This window comes from Haematobia irritans, chromosome 4, assembly GCF_050003625.1.
Source record: "Haematobia irritans isolate KBUSLIRL chromosome 4, ASM5000362v1, whole genome shotgun sequence".
NCBI lineage: Eukaryota > Metazoa > Arthropoda > Insecta > Diptera > Muscidae > Haematobia > Haematobia irritans.
This window is the reverse complement of record NC_134400.1, coordinates 169,188,324-169,209,837: the sequence shown is the minus strand read 5'-3', so window position 1 is coordinate 169,209,837 and position 21,514 is coordinate 169,188,324. Positions and strand designations below refer to the sequence as shown.

Here is a 21,514-nt window from a genome sequence, read left to right as displayed (position 1 = left end):
CTTATGTACCCTCCACCATGGATTGCGTAGATAGTTCTACTAAAGACTGTCATCCATAATCGAATTACTTGCGTTGTGGTAATACTGACCGATGACAAGGTATCTTAAAACTTCTTAACACCGTCTTCTAAATTGTAAGTTACGCGGTATATATTAGACAAGCAAAGAACGATTAAATACGTATATACAGTGAGTCACAGTGAAAATGGCCCACCCACACAAATTTAGTTGTTAGAATGAAAACCTCATTTTCTTGCAAATATATATTTCAGTTTCTTTTATTTTCTTAAAATATAGGTAAATACAAACTAAATATAATATTAGAAAGACCTTAAAATTCTATCAATTCATTAAACAAAAATGTTTTTAAGGAAAACAAAAAAACTCACGCCACAGTGAAAATGACCCAAAATGTTTAACTAAATATTTTAATCCAATAAATTATATCCAATATTTAGTGGAAAATCCTTTTTGTTTAATGACTGATTTTAAGCGTCATGGCATGGATTCTACCAATTTTGTTGTGTAAGAAGGACTTATTTTTTGTCATTCTTCCACTAATGTTCTCTTCAAGTCTTCCTTGCAGGATATTTTCGAATTTCCACTTCAAGTTTATACCACAAATTTTCTATTATATTTAAGTCCGGAGACTGGGCTGGAGTTTTTATGACACGCGGACAATTATAAAGCAGCCACTTTTTTACAACATGAGCTGTATGTTTTGGGTCGTTGTCTTGGTAAAAATGAAATCAGCTACCAATGCCTAGCTTTTCCGCACTTTGCTTCAAATTATCTTTCAAAATAGACAGATATTGCATCTTGTCCATGTTGCCTTCAATAAAAATGAGATTTCCAACACCCGCAGCAGAGCAAGAACCCAAAACTATCACATGCCCTCCGCCGTGTTTAACAGTTGGTCGTAAATGCTTTGAGTGCAGTTCTTCGTTTGCTTTTCCCACACATTTCTTCTACCATCTGACCCAAAAAGGTTGAATTTCGAGTCATCTACGAATAGAACATCTTTCCAAAACGAAAATTCCTTTGCTGTATACGCATGGGCAAATAGTAATCGGTCTCTCTTATTCTTAGCACTTACGAACGGTTTATTTCTTGCAATTCGTCCATGTAATCCTGATCTGTGGAGAACTATTCTGATGGTTTCTGCATGGCAATTCACTTGGAGATGTTTGGCCACCAAATCCCGAATATTTGGAGCACTTAGTTTGGGGTTAGATCGACATTTATTTACTATCCATCGTTCATCTCTGTCAGAAAACAGTTTTTTTGAACTGGATCTCGGCTTATCAATGATCCGATTTTCATCGGTATACCTTTTAATTATATTTTTAATGGTTCCACGAGGGACTTGAACCATTTCTGCAATTCGCCTTTGAATTACAACGTTTTTAAAATGATTTATTATTAAATTTCGCATCTCAAACGAAGTGTGAGGTCCCATTTTTCGACTGTTTTATCTTTTTTTAAGAAAATTTTAATCGACCACTTTGTTGCGTGTTTGCACTTTTAATATTCTATGAACATTGTAATGTAACAGGTAAAAGCAAATGTGATGAAATGCTGGAAGAAAACCGTTATATTTTTGCCATTTCTTTTGGTGGGTCATTTTCACTGTGGCATGATATTTCTCTTAAATGTCTGATTCCAATAATTTATAGCTGAAACCTGAACTTTATACTCACCAAATATTGTTATTAATTAGATTTACCTAAGAGAAAACTAACATTTGGATCTCTGATTGGCCAAATATGAGATAAAATTTCAAAATATTTACATTTACTCTGGTGGGCAATTTTCACTGTGACTCACTGTAATTCTGTTCTTGATCGGTATGGGGAGTCCATAAAATAATTACGAACCGATATAAACTGTTGCTTGGTAATTAGAGAGCTAGAAGTGAAATATGGGGGTTGCTTTATATGGGGACTATATACAATTATGAACCGATATGGACCAATTTTTGTGTGATTGGATCGATATAAAGGGTGATTCTTTTGAGGTTAGGATTTTCATGCATTAGTATTTGACAGATCACGTGGGATTTCAGACATGGTGTCAAAGAGAAAGATGCTCAGTATGCTTTGACATTTCATCATGAATAGACTTACTAACGAGCCACAACGTCGAATTTTCAGTGAATGGGCCCTAGAAAAGTTGGCAGAAAATCCGCTTTTTTATCGACAAATTTTGTTCAGCGATGAGGCTCATTTCTGGTTGAATGGCTACGTAAATAAGCAAAATTGCCGCATTTGGAGTGAAGAGCAACCAGAAGCCGTTCAAGAACTGCCCATGCATCCCGAAAAATGCACTGTTTGGTGTGGTTTGTACGCTGGTGGAATCATTGGACCGTATTTTTTCAAAGATGCTGTTGGACGCAACGTTACGGTGAATGGCGATCGCTATCGTTCGATGCTAACAAACTTTTTGTTGCCAAAAATGGAAGAACTGAACTTGGTTGACATGTGGTTTCAACAAGATGGCGCTACATGCCACACAGCTCGCGATTCTATGGCCATTTTGAGGGAAAACTTCGGAGAACAATTCATCTCAAGAAATGGACCGGTAAGTTGGCCACCAAGATCATGCGATTTGACGCCTTTAGACTATTTTTTGTGGGGCTACGTCAAGTCTAAAGTCTACAGAAATAAGCCAGCAACTATTCCAGCTTTGGAAGACAACATTTCCGAAGAAATTCGGGCTATTCCGGCCGAAATGCTCGAAAAAGTTGCCCAAAATTGGACTTTCCGAATGGACCACCTAAGACGCAGCCGCGGTCAACATTTAAATGAAATTATCTTCAAAAAGTAAATGTCATGGACCAATCTAACGTTTCAAATAAAGAACCGATGAGATTTTGCAAATTTTATGCGTTTTTTTTTTAAAAAAGTTATCAAGCTCTTAACAAATCACCCTTTAAAACAAGTTTGGCTCTCCAAGAGGCTCCGCAAACAAATTGTATATAGACCGATATTATAGACCGATATGGGAGCCACCGTGGTGCCATAGTTAGCATGCCCGCCTTGCATACACAAGGTCGTGGGTTCGATTCCTGCTTCGACCGAACACCAAAAAGTTTTTCAGCGGTGGATTATCCCACCTCAGTAATGCTGGTGACATTTTTGAGGGTTTCAAAGCTTCTCTAAGTGGTTTAACTGCAATGTGGAACGCCGTTCGGACTCGGCTATAAAAAGGAGGTCCCTTGTCATTGAGCTTAACATGGAATCGGACAGCACTCAGTGATAAGAGAGAGGTTCACCAATGTGGTATCACAATGGACTGAATAGTCTAAGTGAGCCTTATACATCGGGCTGCCACCTAACCTAACCTAGACCGATATGGAACAATTTTGGCAATGTTGTTAACGGCCATGTTCCTGCACAACGTACCAAATTTCAACCGAATCCGATGAAATTTACTCCTCCAAGAGGCTCCGGAGGTCAAATCTGGGGATAGGTTTATATGGTGGCTATATATAATTATGGACCGATATGAAGCAACTTTTGCATGGTTGTTAGAGACCATATACTTACACCACGTATCAACCGGATCGCATGAATTTTGCTCCTCCAAGAGGCTCCGCAAGCCAAATCTGAGCATCGGTTTATATGGGGGCTATATGTAAAAGTGGTCCGATATGACCCATTTGTAATTCGACCTACTTTAATAACAACTTGTTGTGCCAAGTTTAAAGTTGATAGCTTGTTTCGTTCGGAAGTTAGCATGATTTCCACAGACGGACTGACGGACATGGCTAGATCGGCTCAGAATTTCACCACGACCCAGAATATGTATACTTTATGGGATCTTAGACCAATATTTCGACGTGTTACAAACGGAATGACAAAGTTAATATTCCTCCAATCCTATGGTGGAGGGTATAAAAAGTTGTAAAAAATTTTGACAAGCTCATGAAAAGAGTGTCAGATCTCACCCAGAGAAGGAATATGATCACCTCAAACATGTTTTAAGAGCAAACTGTTATTTTAGGGTGGTGTCCATATAACATGGTTTTCGCAACCATGCTTTTTTTGTCGGAAATCATGTATCTGATTTCGGCAAGCAGGTTCTATTTGACGAGAAAATAACATTTTAGTGACAAACATGTTACATGGTCACCATACAAAAATAACATTTTGCTCTTGAAACATGTTTGAGGTGATCATATTCCTTCTCTGCGTGCACCAGATATTTATCATATTCGAATTTATTTTGCTTTCTTGAAAATTTCAATATATTTGCATAAAAACAAGTAAGTAAAGTCTAAAGTCGGGCGGGGCCGACTATGTTATATCTTTCACCACTTAGTAGACCACAACATGTGTTACCATTTTAACTTCTTCGTGAAGGTTTATATACAAATACAAATATTTATGTCTTAACCGATTTGGAGACAATTTTTTGTACTTCTACAAAATGTTACTAAAAAACAAGTAAGTAAACTCTAAAGTCGGGCGGGCCGACTATATTATACCCTTCACCCCTATGTAGGCCAAAATTTGTGTTACCATCTCAACTACTTCACATTTGCTGGAAGCTATATAAAGGAGACAATTTTTTTACTTCTGCAAAATCTCTAGAATTAAAATTAAATCGGCTTACGCTATCCAGTTAATTGGGGGAAATTTCCATTGAAAATGGGTCTAAAATGTGTAACAGTCTACCATATTACCCCAACTCTGGTGTAAGTATATATGGGAGATATATATAATCTGAACCGATCTTGACTAAATTTGACATGTATAGTTATAGTTTCACGTAAATGGGAGTATAACTTTGGCCCCACTGGTTATATGAGTGCAAATCGGACGGAAGATATATATGGGAGCCATATCTAAATCTGAACCGATTTCAACCAAATTTGGCACAATTACCGATACTACTAAACGTACTCCTTGTGAGAAATTTGAAGCAAATCACGGCAAAACCCTGGATTTTGAGGCCATATAAGATCAAATCGGAAGAAAGATATATATGGGAGCTATATCTAAATCTGAATCGATTTTGACCATATTTGACACATACAATAGTATCATTACAAGTACCGCTTATGCAAAATTTGAAGTAAGTCAGGGCAAAACTCTGATTTTGAGACCATATAAGTCAAAATCGGGCGAAAGATATATATGTGAGCTATATCTAAATCTGAACCGATTTTAACAAAATTTGACACATTTAACGATACTAATAAACGTACCCCATGTGCAAAATTTGAAGCAAATCACGGCAAAACTCTGGCTTTTGTGGCCATATAAGTTCAAATCGGACGAAAGATATATATGGGAGCTATATCTAGATTTGAACCGATTTCAATCAAATTTACCAAGCATTGGTAGAATGTCAATTCTACCCTCTGTGCAAAATTTCACGAACATCGGTAGTAAAATTTGGCCTCTGTGGTCATATGAGTCTAAATCGGACGAAAGATATATATGGCAGCTATATCTAAATCTGAACCGATTTTTTTCCAAAACCAATAGCGATTGTCTCTGTCCCAAGAAACGGCCCTATGCCAAATTTGAGGACGATCGGACTTAAATTGCGAGCTGTACTTTGTGCACAAAATTACATATACAGACAGACGGACGGACATCGCTAAATCGACTCAGAATTTAATTCTAAGCCGATCGATATACTAAAAGATGGGTCTATGACCAATATTTCTTGGCGTTACATACAAATGCACAAACTTATTATACCCTGTACCACAGTAGTGGTGAAGGGTATAATGAGCAATTATATCAGTGCTATTTAGAAGCTGCTCTAAATCGGAACATCGCCCACAAAAATCAGCACCGATTCTGTTGTTTTGTAAGCTGTTGGTACTGCCGCTCTCCCTTTCATTTCTGCTGAAATAGTCCTCCATTTTTCGCTGGGAGTAGTGGTTAGACCAATGATGTTATATGGTGTTACTGTATCATGTTAGGTTAGGTGGCAGCCCGATGTATCAGGCTCACTTAGACTATTCAGTCCATTGTGATACCACATTGGTGAACTTCTCTCTTATCACTGAATGCTGCCCGATTCCATGTTAAGCTCAATGACAAGGGACCTCCTTTTTATAGCCGAGTCCGAACGGCGTTCCACCTAGCAGTGAAATCACTTAGAGAAGCTTTGAAACCATCAGAAATGTCACCAGCATTACTGAGGTGGGATAATCCACCGCTGGAAAACTTTTTTGGTGTTCGGTCGAAGCAGGAATCGAACCCACGACCTTGTGTATGCAAGGCGGGCATGCTAACCATTGCACCACGGTGGCTCCCTACTGTATTATAATGAACTGAATACTCTAGATGAGCTCAAAATAATGGGATGTCACTATACCTAACTTAACCTCATATATATATATAGACTCAATATTTCACCACGACCGAGAATACATACTTTTTGCGATCTGCGACCAATATTTCGACAAAGTTGTGTACACCCATTTTCTGATGAAAGATATAAAAACAAAACAAAACCAATTTTCTATTTTCCAATTTTGCAGTTTTATTTACATTTAAAAAAAAAAAAACATTAATTATGCTTATTAGCATTACTCGTTTTTTGTTTAACAATTTACTAAAAATATGATTACCACCTTCATTAAATGGTTTGTCGGATGCCAACTACCTCCTCTGCCAGATAATTCTCTAGATACTCATGGATTTCGATTATCAGGTCATCATCAGAAATCCTTGAATTAGGGAATCTTTGCAAGATTAGCTATATCATTTCATTCATTACTGATATTGTCCAGTTCCATTGATGGCAATCTTTTCACAATTCAGTGCTTTGCAAATTTGGATTAGCATTGCGTATACCCAATTTCTCCAAATGCTGTATACGCTTCACTTGATGCTTGAGTTTCTTCTTAAAAAGCAATTCACGATTAATGGCCCTTAAATCATCGGTTGTACATTCCTCCAAATTGCGAACACTTTTGGTGATTAGCTTGTCGGTGAGAGAGATTTTGGTGCGACTTAGGCGTTTAAAGCTCACTGAACGACGCTTCAATTCTTCACGATAAAGGAATAAAGTGTAGATAATGGAAGCTTTTGTTTTTTCGCCCATTTGTGCCATACTCTTTGTTCACTTTGTTTGATGCAGGGATGTAGTCCTTTCGAGAGTGGTTATGTACTCGCTATGATATCTCCTGGGAGACTGATGCTATTCTCGAATGTTTTCACAATATTTATACACATTGACGTTGGTGATTTTACCAAACTACCATTGTGAGGTTTTGCGTTTTTTTATGGGCCGACAAAAAGGATTCATTCTTAATCCTCTTGTTTATTTAACATGCCATTGCCACTAATCACCCTAACCACTGTGTACTAGTACTAGCTCATTAATTAAAGATTCTTTTTCGTAATGTTTATGTGCAAAAAATATCCTAATCATTGCTACCTGTAAACTCATTGTGTAATCCTAGTATGAGGTACGATCAGGTACCCGGAAACCTTCTAAGGAGTATGTAACCACACATTTGAAAAGGCTAGAGACTATTTTGCAAGAATTGTGCATGCTCGTGTTTGCAGCCAATTAGGTTTTTGCCAATCGGCATATAATCCTTCAATAAACTCATATGATAGTTGGGAGGAACATCTGAAAGAAGACTTGGAGTTTCCAAAATGAGATGTGATTTGTATGCAGTTTACATCACTTACAAAATAATTTATGATTGCCTGCCTATGGAATAGAATGAAATTTTGTATACCTGTAAGGATGTACAAATATCAATGTTTAAGGGCATATCTAACAAAAATATTTACATGAGCTCAAAATCTGGTCAAATCGTAATATTTGACAAGATCTAAATTAAATTAATTGAATTAAAACAATTGACTGTAGACTATTCAGTCAATGAGGGATAGAAAATCAAATTTTGTTAAAAGTACCAAAAAGGTGTTTCTTTGAGTGGAAACGTAATTTTTTATTAAATTTTGTTATTTCAACAAAAATATACTTAAAAAAATTATATTTAACTACTTATTTTTATTTATACTTTAAGGCACCTTTAAATATTTGGTATTCATGGTATCAAGCATGATTCGATTTTATTAAATTATTTCTTTTTAGTAAGTTTGAATGGTATACCATAGAATATAAATCCGTCCAATTCATTTCTAAAGTTGCCAACTTTTTGCAAAAATTACTAAAGTCACCTGCTTTTCTTGGCCTAATATTTGAAAATCTGAAAAAATCAATTCCAAAACTTTGTCAAAATTAAATAGAAAAGGAATTACTTTGTTCGTTTTTACTGATGTTATATTTTGGTTTCCAGGAGTAAAAAAATTAAATTTTATATATTGGTTGCATGAAAATATTATTTTTCCATACCTTCTTATTTCAAACAAGTATATACGGCCGTAAGTTCGGTCAGGCCGGATCTTATGTACCCTCCACCATGGATTGCGTAGAAACTTCTACTGAAGACGGTCATCCACAATTAAATTATTTGGGTTGCGGTCGATGGCAAGGCATTTTAAAATTTCTTAACATCATCTTCTAAATTGTAAGTTAGTCCATGCGGGATAAAGGGTGATACGGTCAAAATTTGGTCAATAGAAAACGCGTGTAAATCGGTGAAATCGTTTATTTAAAAAATCAAATTAAATTTCTTTTTCAATTTCAATTAGTATAAAATTCAGGAAAAATATTCAGTTAGGCTTTCGCTTTTCCAAATCCGAATTGCCGGACCTCACGCTTGACACCTGCCATCAGATTTTGTACAGCCACCTTGTCCACCTACTTCGCCGCAGAAAGCCAGTTTGCCTTGAACTGCTGCTCGTCCTTAGCAGTTTTTTTGGTCTTCTTTAGGTTCCGCTTGACAATAGCCCAGTATTTCTCAATTGAGCGGAGCTCTGGCGTGTTGGGAGGGAGCCTGATACATCGGGCTGCCACCTAACCTAACCTAACCTAGAGACCTATACCAACACCATGTACCAAACTTCAGCCAGATAGGATGAAATATGCTTCTTCAGAGGCTCACAGGAACCGATATGGTTCCTACGAAAAATCAAATTTTGTTTGAGAATTTCACAACTCTCGATTTTTGTATTTAATTGTTTAAGTTTAAATTTCTCTGTATTTACTTCCCGGATGAACTTATCTCAGAGCTGTAACAATGCTGCATAGGATAAATACTGTCAGAAAATATCAAATTCTAGTAACACGAAAACTGATATCTGTTTAAAATGGTATACACCAAAACGTACTAAATCACTCGCCGGGGTTCTACGTTACTGACCAATGTGAAAAAGTATTGAAAAAAGTACTATAGTACTGCATTTTCCATGCCTCTATTCATAACCTAACCTAGTGACTTTGTTATAGACATTGGAGGCTATACATTAATGTTAGAATTTCAAAAATTTCTCTCGAGAGAGAAATCTGTTCAAATGTTTGAAAGACTTCAGATTTCTAGGAATTTTTTATACTCTGCGCCACACTGTGGAACAGGGTATTATAAGTTAGTGCATATGTTTGCAACACCCAGAAGGAGACGAGATAGACACATGGTTTCTTTGGCAAAAATGCTCAGGGTGGGCTTCTGAGTCGATATGTCCGTCATGTCCGTCTGTCCGTGAACACATTTTTGTAATCAAAGTCTAGGTCGCAGGTTTAGTCCAATCGACTTCAAATTTAGCACAAGTATGTGTTTTGGCTCAGAATAGAACCCTATTGATTTTGGAAGAAATCGGTTCAGATTTAGATATAGCTCCCATATATATATTTCGCCCGATATGGACTTATATGGCCCCAGAAGCCAGAGTTTTACCCTAATCAATATTAACAACACAAAAGCAAGAATACTAAACAAGAACAAGTGTATACGGCCGTAAGTTCGGCCAGGCCGAAGCTTATGTACCCTCCATCATGGATTGCGTAGAAACTTCTTCTAAACACTGTCATACACAATCGAATTACTTAAGTTGCGGTAACGCTTGCCGATGGCAAGGTATCTTAAAACCTCCTAACACCATCTTCTAAATTGTATGTAAGTCCATACGTGGTATATATTAAATCAAAAAAGATCGATCCAATACGTATATAATTCAGTTTGACAAAGTAGACATAAAATTTTGACAAAACTTTCTACAGAAATAAAATTTTAACACAATTTTCTATAGAAATAAAATTTTCACAAAATTTTCTATAGAAATAAATATTTAGACAAAATTTTCTCTAGAAATAAAATTTTAACAAAATTTTCTCTAGAAATAAAATTTTGACAAAATTTTCTATAGAAATAAAATTTTGGTAGATTATTTTTGGCTCTAGTGGCTACCATGATTATGAACAGATATGGACCAATTTTTGAGTGATTGGACCAATTTTGGTATGGTTGTTAGCGACCATATACTAACACCACGTTCCTGATTTGAACCGGATCGGATGAATTTTGCTCCTCCAAGAGGCTCCGGAGGTCAAATCTGGGGATCGGTTTATATGGGGGCTATATATAATTAAGGACCGATATGGACCAATTTTTGCATGGATGTTAGAGACCATATACCAACACCATGTACCAAATTTCAGCCGGATCGGATGAAATTTGCTTCTCTTTTAGGCTCCGCAAGCCAAATCTGGGGATCGGTTTATATGGGGGCTATATATAATTATGGACCGATGTGGACCAATTTTTGCATGGTTTTAGAGACCATATACCAACATCATGTACCAAATTTCAGCCGGATCGGATGAAATTTTTTTCTCTTTGAGGCTCCGCAAGCCAAATCGGGGGACCGGTTTATATGGGGGCTATATATAATTATGGACCGATGTGGACCAATTTTTGCATGGTTGTTAGAGACCATATACCAACACCATGTACCAAATTTCAGCCGGATCGGATGAAATTTGCTTCTCTTTTAGGCTCCGCAAGCCAAATCTGGGGATCGGTTTATATGGGGGCTATATATAATTATGGACTGATGTGGACCAATTTTTGCATGGTTGTTGGAGACCATATACCAACACCATATACCAAATTTCAGCCGGATCGGATGAAATATGCTTCTGTTAGAGGCTCCACAAGCCAATTCTGAGGGTCCCTTTATATGGGGGCTATACGTAAAAGTGGACCGATATGGCCCATTTTCAATACCATCCGACCTACATCAATAGCAACTACTTGTGCCAAGTTTCAAGTCGATATCTTGTTTCGTTCGGAAGTTAGCGTGATTTCAACAGACGGACGGACGGACGGACATGCTTAGATCGACTCAGAATTTCACCACGACCCAGAATATATATAAAGGGTGATTCTTTTGAGGTTAGGATTTTCATGCATTAGTATTTGACAGATCACGTGGGATTTCAGACATGGTGTCAAAGAGAAAGATACTCAGTATGCTTTGACATTTCATCATGAATAGACTTACTAACGAGCAACGCTTGCAAATCATTGAATTTTATTACCAAAATCAGTGGCAGAAAATCCGCTTTTTTATCGACAAATTTTGTTCAGCGATGAGGCTCATTTCTGGTTGAATGGCTACGTAAATAAGCAAAATTGCCGCATTTGGAGTGAAGAGCAACCAGAAGCCGTTCAAGAACTGCCCATGCATCCCGAAAAATGCACTGTTTGGTGTGGTTTGTACGCTGGTGGAATCATTGGACCGTATTTTTTCAAAGATGCTGTTGGACGCAACGTTACGGTGAATGGCGATCGCTATCGTTCGATGCTAACAAACTTTTTGTTGCCAAAAATGGAAGAACTGAACTTGGTTGACATGTGGTTTCAACAAGATGGCGCTACATGCCACACAGCTCGCGATTCTATGGCCATTTTGAGGGAAAACTTCGGAGAACAATTCATCTCAAGAAATGGACCGGTAAGTTGGCCACCAAGATCATGCGATTTGACGCCTTTAGACTATTTTTTGTGGGGCTACGTCAAGTCTAAAGTCTACAGAAATAAGCCAGCAACTATTCCAGCTTTGGAAGACAACATTTCCGAAGAAATTCGGGCTATTCCGGCCGAAATGCTCGAAAAAGTTGCCCAAAATTGGACTTTCCGAATGGACCACCTAAGACGCAGCCGCGGTCAACATTTAAATGAAATTATCTTCAAAAAGTAAATGTCATGGACCAATCTAACGTTTCAAATAAAGAACCGATGAGATTTTGCAAATTTTATGCGTTTTTTTTTAAAAAAAAGTTATCAAGCTCTTAACAAATCACCCTTTATCATAACCCACAATAGACCACATATCTTCAAATCGGTTAAGATATAGATATTTGAATATGGGAATATAAACCTTCATAATAACTCCAAAAAAATTTTGAAGAGTTGAGATGGTAACACACATTTTTGTGTACATAGTGGTGAAGGGTATAATATAGTCGGCCCCGCCCGACATTAGACTTTACTTACTTGTTTTTTACTTGAAACGTGTCATAATCCGTGTTTGAAATTGAGCTCGAATTTATAAGTTTATTTTGTGGTTAACATGTTTTTGAAAGGTGAAAAGCAAACTCATATTTGTTTCCAATACCCAAAGAAAAAAATACTTTCTTCCGGAACGAAATTTTAGATAAAAGAAATTTCCCTTTCTTGTAAAGAATTTTCCTCAGTTCAATATCTGACTTCTAAACGTTCTATTTATGTGTGAATTGAAATCGCCTATGTATTGAGGCAAGATGGCCACCACATCATGGAGTGAATGGAATGGACTGGCGAATTAACCAGCAGTTAATGGCATCGGTTGGGGGCGGGAGAAATCTTTTATCACCCAATCCAAATCTCTCCCCATACGTGTCTACAATAGTGAAATGAACTGGTTTCCTTCATTAACACCATAGCCAGGCTATAGCCGTTGGCCAATTATTTCCAATGAAAATTGTTACAAAAATTACAACAAAAAAGAGCGGGCCATTGTAATAACCGCTTAATGAAAGGAAAAGTTGTTTGCTGGAAAATTTCTTGTTATCGAGATTAAGTGCAACACCGCTGCCAGTAGATTTTATGCAGCACCAGGATCAGTTACGACCATTGCAACTTGCTACACAAACGGTCTAATGTTTGGCAAGTTAGTTAGTTGTCCCAGACTTAGAGCACATAATTGGCAAATGTCCGTCTTTAGAGTGTAACTGAAAACTATTGCCCAATATACATATTTTTTTTTTATCCCATCGTTATGTGGTCAAGCAACATTAAAGGCTAAAATGTGGGTTAACGACATCTGAAAAATAACTATCAAATGGTGAAAAAAAACAAGAAAACAGTTCATAGTAGTTTATTGGACAGTGGAAGAAAAAAATAGAAACAGGTTAAAACCGTAATATTTTAACCCGCACGGGCGAAAAAGACTGTTTTTCATATGTTTGGGTGTACAAATTATATGTTTGGAACTCAAATTTTTTAACACAATATTTTTAAGTGCAAGCATATAATGTTCATAAACTAGCAAAATATGTTTGCGACATATATGTTAATATGTTAGAACATATTATGTTCTTATGTGATATAAAATGTTTGTAAATATAATATGCTTAGATGCAAACATATATTAATTTGGAATTAGCCTATAAACATATATGTGTTTAGAAAGAGAGACCTTGAGAGTATGATGCAAGTAAAATAATGGAAGTAACCAATTGGCGCCTTAAAAATATATCCACACAAAGAAAATTTCATAAAAAATTTTTATTGCCAGTGTATGCCCTAAGGTGAAACATAATATATTTGAACAATACGACAAATATTTTGTTTGGATTAATCCTGAAAATATATATGCTTGAAGCAAAATGTGTTTGGGATATATGTTACAGAAGCGATTATTTTGGAGGGTGCGGGTTTCGGCCATTGAATCATTGGTCTCTGGTTGATTTGTATCAATTCAGTCTATTGTAGTTTAAGGGTCTATGCTGAATTTAAATCATTTCAAGACAATACACACTCAAACACGCAGTGGTGAACTTCTGAGTGCTGCCCGATTCCATTTTAAGCTCAACCCTCCTTTTTATTGCCGAGTCCGAACGGCGTTCCACATTGCAGTGAAACCACTTAGACAAGCTTTGAAACACTCAGAAATGGCACCAGCATTACTGAGGTGGGATAATCCACCGCTGAAAAACTTTTTGGTGTTCGGTCGAAGCAAGAATCGAACCCACGACCTTGTATATGCAAGGCGGTGGCTCCCAACTAAAAAAGGTAAAAGCTATACACAATTAAAGATAATACCAGGGCTGTGGAGTCGGAGCCGAAGCTGGAGTCTTGGAGTCGGAGTCTGAAGATTTTGCTGGAGTCGGAGCCGGAGTCGTTGAAATTTTGCTCGACTCCGACTCCTGCGAAACAAACTTTGAAAAACACTTCCTATTCTATCCTATCCTATCCTTTCGAATAACGAAAAACGAAGTAATGGATTTCAGGCCATTCAAAGTGTATTTATATGGGTGAAATTTCGCAGTGATATAAAAAGTAGGTTTTACTAGAATATGGGCTGAATTGATCAATTGTATTGTCCATTTTTATACCCTCCACCATGGGATGGGGGTATATTAACTTTGTCATTCCGTTTGTAAGACATCGAAATATTGCTCTAAGACCCCATAAAGTATATATATACTGGGTCGTGGTGAAATTCTGAGTCGATCTAAGCATGTCCGTCCGTCCGTCTGTTGAAATCACGCTAACTTCCGAACGAAACAAGCTATCGACTTTAAACTTGGCACAAGTAGTTGTTATTGATGTAGGTCGGATGGTATTGCAAATGGGCCATATCGGTCCACTTTTACGTATAGCCCCCATATAAACGGACCCCCAAATTTGGCTTGCAAGGCCTCTAAGAGAAGCAAATTTCATCCGATCCGGCTGAAATTTGGTACATGGTGTTAGTATATGGTCTCTAACAACCATGTAAAAATTGGCCCACATCGGTCCATAATTATATATAGCCCCCATATAAACCGATCCCCCGATTTGGCTTGCGAGGCCTATAGTATATGGTCTCTAACAACCATGCAAAAATTGGTCCACATCGGTCCATAATTATATATAGCCCCCATATAAACCGATCACCAGATTTGACCTCCGGAGCCTCTTGGAAGACCAAAATTCATCTGATTCAGTTGAAATTTGGTACGTGGTGTTAATATATGGCCTCAAACTCCCATGCAAAAATTGGTCGAAATCGGTTCATAATTAAATATAGCCCCCATATAAACCGATCCCCAGATTTGACCTCCAGAGCCCCTTGGAAGAGCAAAATTCTTCCCATTCGGTTGAAATTTGGTACGTGATGTTAGTATATGGTATCCAACAACCATGCAGGAATTGGTTCCTATCAGCCCATAATTATATATAGCTCCCATATAAACCGATCCCCAGATTTGACCTCCGGTGCCTTTTGGAGAAGCAAAATTCATCCGATCTGGTTGAAATTTGGTACGTGGTGGTAGTATATGATATTTAACAACCATGCCAAAAGTGGTCCATATCGGTCCATTAACATATATAGCCCCCATATAAACCGATCCCGTGATTTGGTTTTGGGGCCTCTTGGAGGAGCAAATTTCATCCGAGTGGGTTGATATTTGGTACATTGTGCTAGTATATAGTCGTTAACAACCATGCCTAACTAGGTCCATACACGGTTGAAAAAGGCTGTTTTTCATATGTTTGGCTATAAACATTATATGTTTGGAACACAAATTTTTAAACACAATATTTTTGAGTGCAAGCATATAATGTTCATAAACTAGCATAACATGTTTGGGACATATATGTTAATATGTTAGAACATATTATGTTTGGGACATAAAATGTTTGTAAATATAATATGCTTGGATGCAAACATATATTAATTTAGAAATAGGCTATAAACATATATGTGTTTAGTAGCTTGGAGCGCTATTTAACAGGGAGCGATATTGAATTAAGTTGGTGGTTGTTGCTTGTTATTACAAAATTAACATTTTATTTTTCTTTGAGCAATTGATCAGCTACTTTGATCCTTACAAACTGTGTGGTCCGCTGTTCGAATCCCCGTCCGGCAAAAGGTAAAATTAAAATAAAAAAAAAATCATACAATTGAAGTATTACAGAAAAAGGTGCTAAGAACTAAAAAATCTCGTGGAAGTGAGAAAGATGTGGGGGAATATACAATTGGGCAGAAACAAAATTTTGAGCATTCAGGTCGAAAACCTATGTTGTTAGCACCTACACAGTCTCACACAAGTTTACATACGATTAAAGAATTAGTATTTTATTGAAATAATAAAATATTATAAACTATGCATATAGATGCTTTAATTTTTGTAAAATAATTTGAAAACATAGTATTTGTTAATTTTTAACAATATTTTTTTAGTGTGGTTTATAAAAAACAACAAGAAAGATGTTTGGTTAGTAGGTTAAAAACTCAGGGGTATGTAAACTTGTGTAAGACTGTGTATATTACCTGTTTATTTTCATAATTCGTTATGATTGTAAATATATAAATAAATAAATAAAATTTTGAACACAATATTGTTTGGGAGAATTTTTTTAAGCATGTAATATTTTTGGGTGCAAAATGCTTCCAACCATATTATATGTTCACATAATAACATATTGTTTTTTGGAAGGCAACGTTATTGAATATGGATGCAAAAATACAAAATGTTTGGAACTTAGACTACCCAAACATAAATTGTTTAGACTAATATGCTTTCAAACATATTATATATTGGAAGAGATCAAACATATAAATGTTTGGGCAATACCCAAAAATGTATATGCTTGAAGCAAAATATGTTTGGGAGTATATGTTACAGAAGCGATTTTTTGTGAGCGTGTAGTTATATATATCCCTCAGATAAATCGATTTCCAATCACACAAAAATTGGTCCATATCAAGTTCATAATTGTATATAGCCCCCATATAAGCGACCCTAATATTTCAATTCTGGCTCTCTACGTACCGTGCAAAAAGTCCATATCGATTCGTAAATATTTGTAGACTTAACTAATAGTTAATAACTACACGCTCACAAAAAATCGCTTCTGTAACATATACTCCCAAACATATTTTGCTTCAAGCATATACATTTTTGGCTATTGCCCAAACATTTATATGTTTGATCTCTTCCAATATATAATATGTTTGAAAGCATATTGGTCTAAACAATATATGTTTGGGTAGTCAATTTCCAAACATTTTGTATTTTTGCATCCAAATTCAATAATGTTGTCTTCCAAAAAACAATATGTTATTATGTAAAGATATAATATGTTTGGAAGCATTTTGCACCCAAAAATATTATATGTTTAAAAAAAATTCTCCCAAACAATATTGTGCTCAAAATTTTATTTATTTATTTATATATTATGAAAATAAACAGGTAATATAGGTGCTAACAACATAGGTTTTCGACCTGAATGCTCAAAATTTTGTTTCTGCCCAATTGTATATTTCCCCACATCTTTCTCACTTCCACGAGATTTTTTAGTTCTTAGCACCTTTTTCTGTAATACAAACATTGTAGAAGAAATTATTCAATTGTATTATTTTAATTTTACCTTTTGCCGGACGGGGATTCGAACAGCGGACCACACAGTTTGTAAGGATCAAAGAAGTAGCTGATCAATTGCCCAAGGAAAAATAAAATGTTAATTTTGTAATAACAAGCAACAACCACCAACTTAATTCAATATCGCTCCCTGTTAAATAGCGCTCCAAGCTACTAAACACATATATGTTTATATGCTATTTCTAAATTAATATATGTTTGCATCCAAGCATATTATATTTACAAACATTTTATGTCCCAAACATAATATGTTCTAACATATTAACATATATGTCCCAAACATGTTATGCTAGTTTATGAACATTATATGCTTCCACTCAAAAATATTGTGCTTAAAAATTTGTTTTCCAAACATATAATGTTTATAGCCAAACATATGAAAAACAGTCTTTTTCATCCGTGTATACATAACTTTTTTGTCTAATATATACCACGTATGGACTAACTCACAATTTAGAAAACGATGTTAAGAAGTTTTAAGATACCACAACCCAAGTAATTCGATTGTGGATGACAGTCTTTCGTAGAAGTTTCTACGCAATCCATGGTGGAGGGTACATAAGATTCGGCCTGGCCGAACTTACGCCCGAATGTACTTGTTAGGTTTTTTTTCGCTCTTTTTTCATTAAACAAATTATATCTGGAGTTAGAAATGTCTGATTATATCGTTGTTGATACTTAAATGAAAGGTATTAAGAAAAAGAGCAAAAAACTATAAATAACGGGATATCTTAAAAACTGTTCCATAAAATTTTTCAACATTTTTTTTTAACTCAGCAGATCAAAATACATAACAAAAATCAACTGTCATCAAATGTACATTTTCAGTGTAAACTAGTGATATAGGGATCTTACTATCAATTCAAATAAAGATTTCACATGTTTTTTTTTTAATTTTATGTATTTTCTTTGTTTTTGAAAAAAATTCCTAAAGGTCTTCAAACCGCACCCTTTACTATTCACCCGTCTTGCTAAGACATCATTTACACCTAAATAAAATAGAATATTTGAAGAATTAATTCTGATTCCAATTAGTTTTTAATATTTTAATATTGAAAATACTTATTGTGATATACACTAAAAAAAAACTAAGACTAAGAGTATTTCATAAATTGCAATTGATTCGAAAATATTCAAAGATAATCCTATTAGAAGCAATTACTTGAACAAAAGTTTATTTGTTTTTCTTTCTGTCTAAGCATATTATGAAAATCATTAATATAGGATATTGTTGCTTTGATGTGTTTTGTTAAATAATATATGAACATGAAACATTCACAAAAAGAAACCAAATATGAATTTCATATCATATTGCTAGACAAGCAACACTAGCCTTGTGAACGATGTCATTCTGTTCGTATGCGTTATTGTTGGCACAAGCCTTCAATCACTTGAATTGTATCTCTTAAATCTTTTACATTTATACACACAATACAAAACTCAAGCATTTTCAATTATTATATGTATGTGGTTGATTGAAATTGAAAGCAAAGGTACTAACGCCTTTGATTGATATAAGCAGAGGTGACGGCCATGAAGAGATTATGCCAGTTGATTTGTACACGCAAAGAAAATACGCGTATAAAAAGATAGGTTGTATACCTATAGGTGTAAAATTTAACATTTTTGCTATGAATTCTTTTTGAACATATATAAAATATTGCGCACTGAAAAAAAGCTTATCCGGACTTTACTCTAAAAATTTTGGTATTTATTCCGAGCCAAAGAAGCGGAGAATACAAGTAAGGATACTTTTAAGACACAATTCTCTTTTAAAATTGGGTTTTATGTACTTGCTTCTAGGAAGCAAATTTTAATTTTTCGTTTTTTCAGCCTTTCTTCTTCATATGCTATCAAAGTCCTTTAAAAAGGAGTTAACGACAACTTTATTTTCCAAATTCAGACTCGACTTCCAGTAGAAATTATGCTATGTTTCAAGTAAAAAACGTCTTTAAAATAAAGTGTTGAAAAACATGTCCTATGTTTGAACGATTTTTTGTTTTGTAGTCAAGATGCAAAAAGACAACAAATTTTAAGACAATTTCATTAATTTTAAAGAATTTTTCTGAATTATTAAAGTCAACTTGACCTTAGCCCAACAATTTGTTCTTTCATGTTATGATACCCATTTTTAAATCAAATCACTTAATTATAGGGACAATACGACTTTATTGAAAATTTTCTTGACTTTTGGACAAAGAATAAAAACTTTATACTAGAGTAATGCGTCTTCTATGCTAAGCAAAATTTGCATTCGTATTTTAAAGACTTCATGTCTTTGATCTCAAGACAATATTTTTTCAGTGCGGTATAAAAACATTATATTCCAAAAGCAACACATTATGTTTAGGGCAGAAAAATTAATATATGTACATAATACGGATCATATAGAATCATATACAAAACATAATTGTTATTAACCGATTTATTTGTATACACTCCACCATAGGATGGGGGCACATAAACTTTGTCATTTGTAACATATCGAAATATTGGTCTCACACCCCGCAAAGTATACACCCTTAAAAAAAATCGCTTCTGTAGCATATACTCCCAAGCACATTTTGCTTCAAGCAAATTTCAGGATTTGTCCTAACAAAATTATGTTTGTATTGTTCAAACATATTGTGTTTCATTTTAGGCATATATACTTTTAATGCGTCAATTGGTTACTTTCTTTTTTATACCCACCACCATAAAATGGTGACGGGGGTATAATAAGTTTGTCATTCCGTTTGTAACATATCGAAATATCGATTTCCGACTATATAAAGTATATATATTCTTGATCAGGGAGAAATTCTAAGACGATATAAGCATGTCCGTCTGTCCGTCTGTCTGTCTGTCTGTCTGTCTGTTGTAATCACGCTACAGCCTTCAATAATGGCGCTAACGTCCCCAAATTTGGCGCAGATTAGTTTTTTGTTTGCAGGCAGGTCAAGTTCGAAGATGGGCTATATCGGTCCAAGTTTTGATATAGTCCCCATATAAACCGACCTCCCGATTTGGGGTCTTTGGCCTATAAAAACCGTAGTTTTTATCAGATTTGCCTGAAATTGGAAATCCAGAGGTATTTTGGGACCATAAAGAGGTGTGTCGAAAATGGTCCGTATCGGTCCATGTTTTGATATAGCCCCCATATAGACCGATCTCCCGATTTTGCTTCTGGGGCGTTTAGAAACTATATTTACCATCCGATTTGCCTGAAATTGGAAATCTAGAGGTATTGTGGGACTATAAAGAGGTGTGTCGAAAATGGTCCGTATCGGTCCATATTTTGGTATAGCCCCCATATAGACCGAGCTGCCGATTTTACTTCTTGCGCGTCTAGAAACAGTATTTTCTATCCGATTTGTATGAAATTGAAAACCTAGAGGTATTTTGGGACCATAAAGAGGTGAGTCGAAAATGGTCCGTATCGGTCCATGTTTTGATATAGCCCCCATATAAACCAACCTCCCGATTTGGAGTCTTGGGCCTAAAAAACCGTAGTTTTTATCCAATTTGCCTGACATTGGAAATATAGAGGTATGTGAGGACCATAAAAAGGTGTGCCGAAAATGGTGCCAATCGTTCCATGTTTTGGTATAGACCCCATATAGACCGATATCCCGATTTTGCTTCTAGGGCTTCTAGAAACTATATTTACAATACGATTTGCCTGAAATTAGAAATCTAGAGGCATTTGAGGACCATAAAAAGGTGTGCCGAAAATGGTGCTCATCGGTCTATGTTTTGATATAGGCCCCATAGAGACTGATCTCCCGATTTCGCTTCTTGGGCTTCTAGAAACTATATTTTCTATCCGATTTTCTTGAAATTGAAAATCTAGAGTTCTTTTGGGACCATAAAAAGGTGTGCCGAAAATGGTGCCCATCGGTCCATTTTTGGTATAGCCCCCATATAGACCGATCTCCCGATTTTGCTTCTTGGGCTTCTAGAAACTATATTTACCACCCGCTTTGCCTGAAATTCTTGAGCTTCTATAAACTGT

At 35.7% G+C, this 21,514-nt stretch overlaps 2 protein-coding genes across 2 annotated transcripts in view; both read right to left on the bottom strand.

Annotated features, from left to right (window-relative positions):
- The window catches only part of RhoGEF64C (Rho guanine nucleotide exchange factor at 64C), a 516,589-nt gene that overhangs the window by 166,118 nt on the left and 328,957 nt on the right, over nt 1–21,514 (bottom strand). The window lies entirely within an intron of this gene.
- On the bottom strand, nt 6,614–7,135 carry LOC142237208 (uncharacterized). The gene has a single exon (XM_075308578.1). It carries the CDS (start codon nt 7,078–7,080, stop codon nt 6,778–6,780), a length of 303 nt encoding a protein of 100 aa, XP_075164693.1. The 5' UTR covers nt 7,081–7,135; the 3' UTR covers nt 6,614–6,777.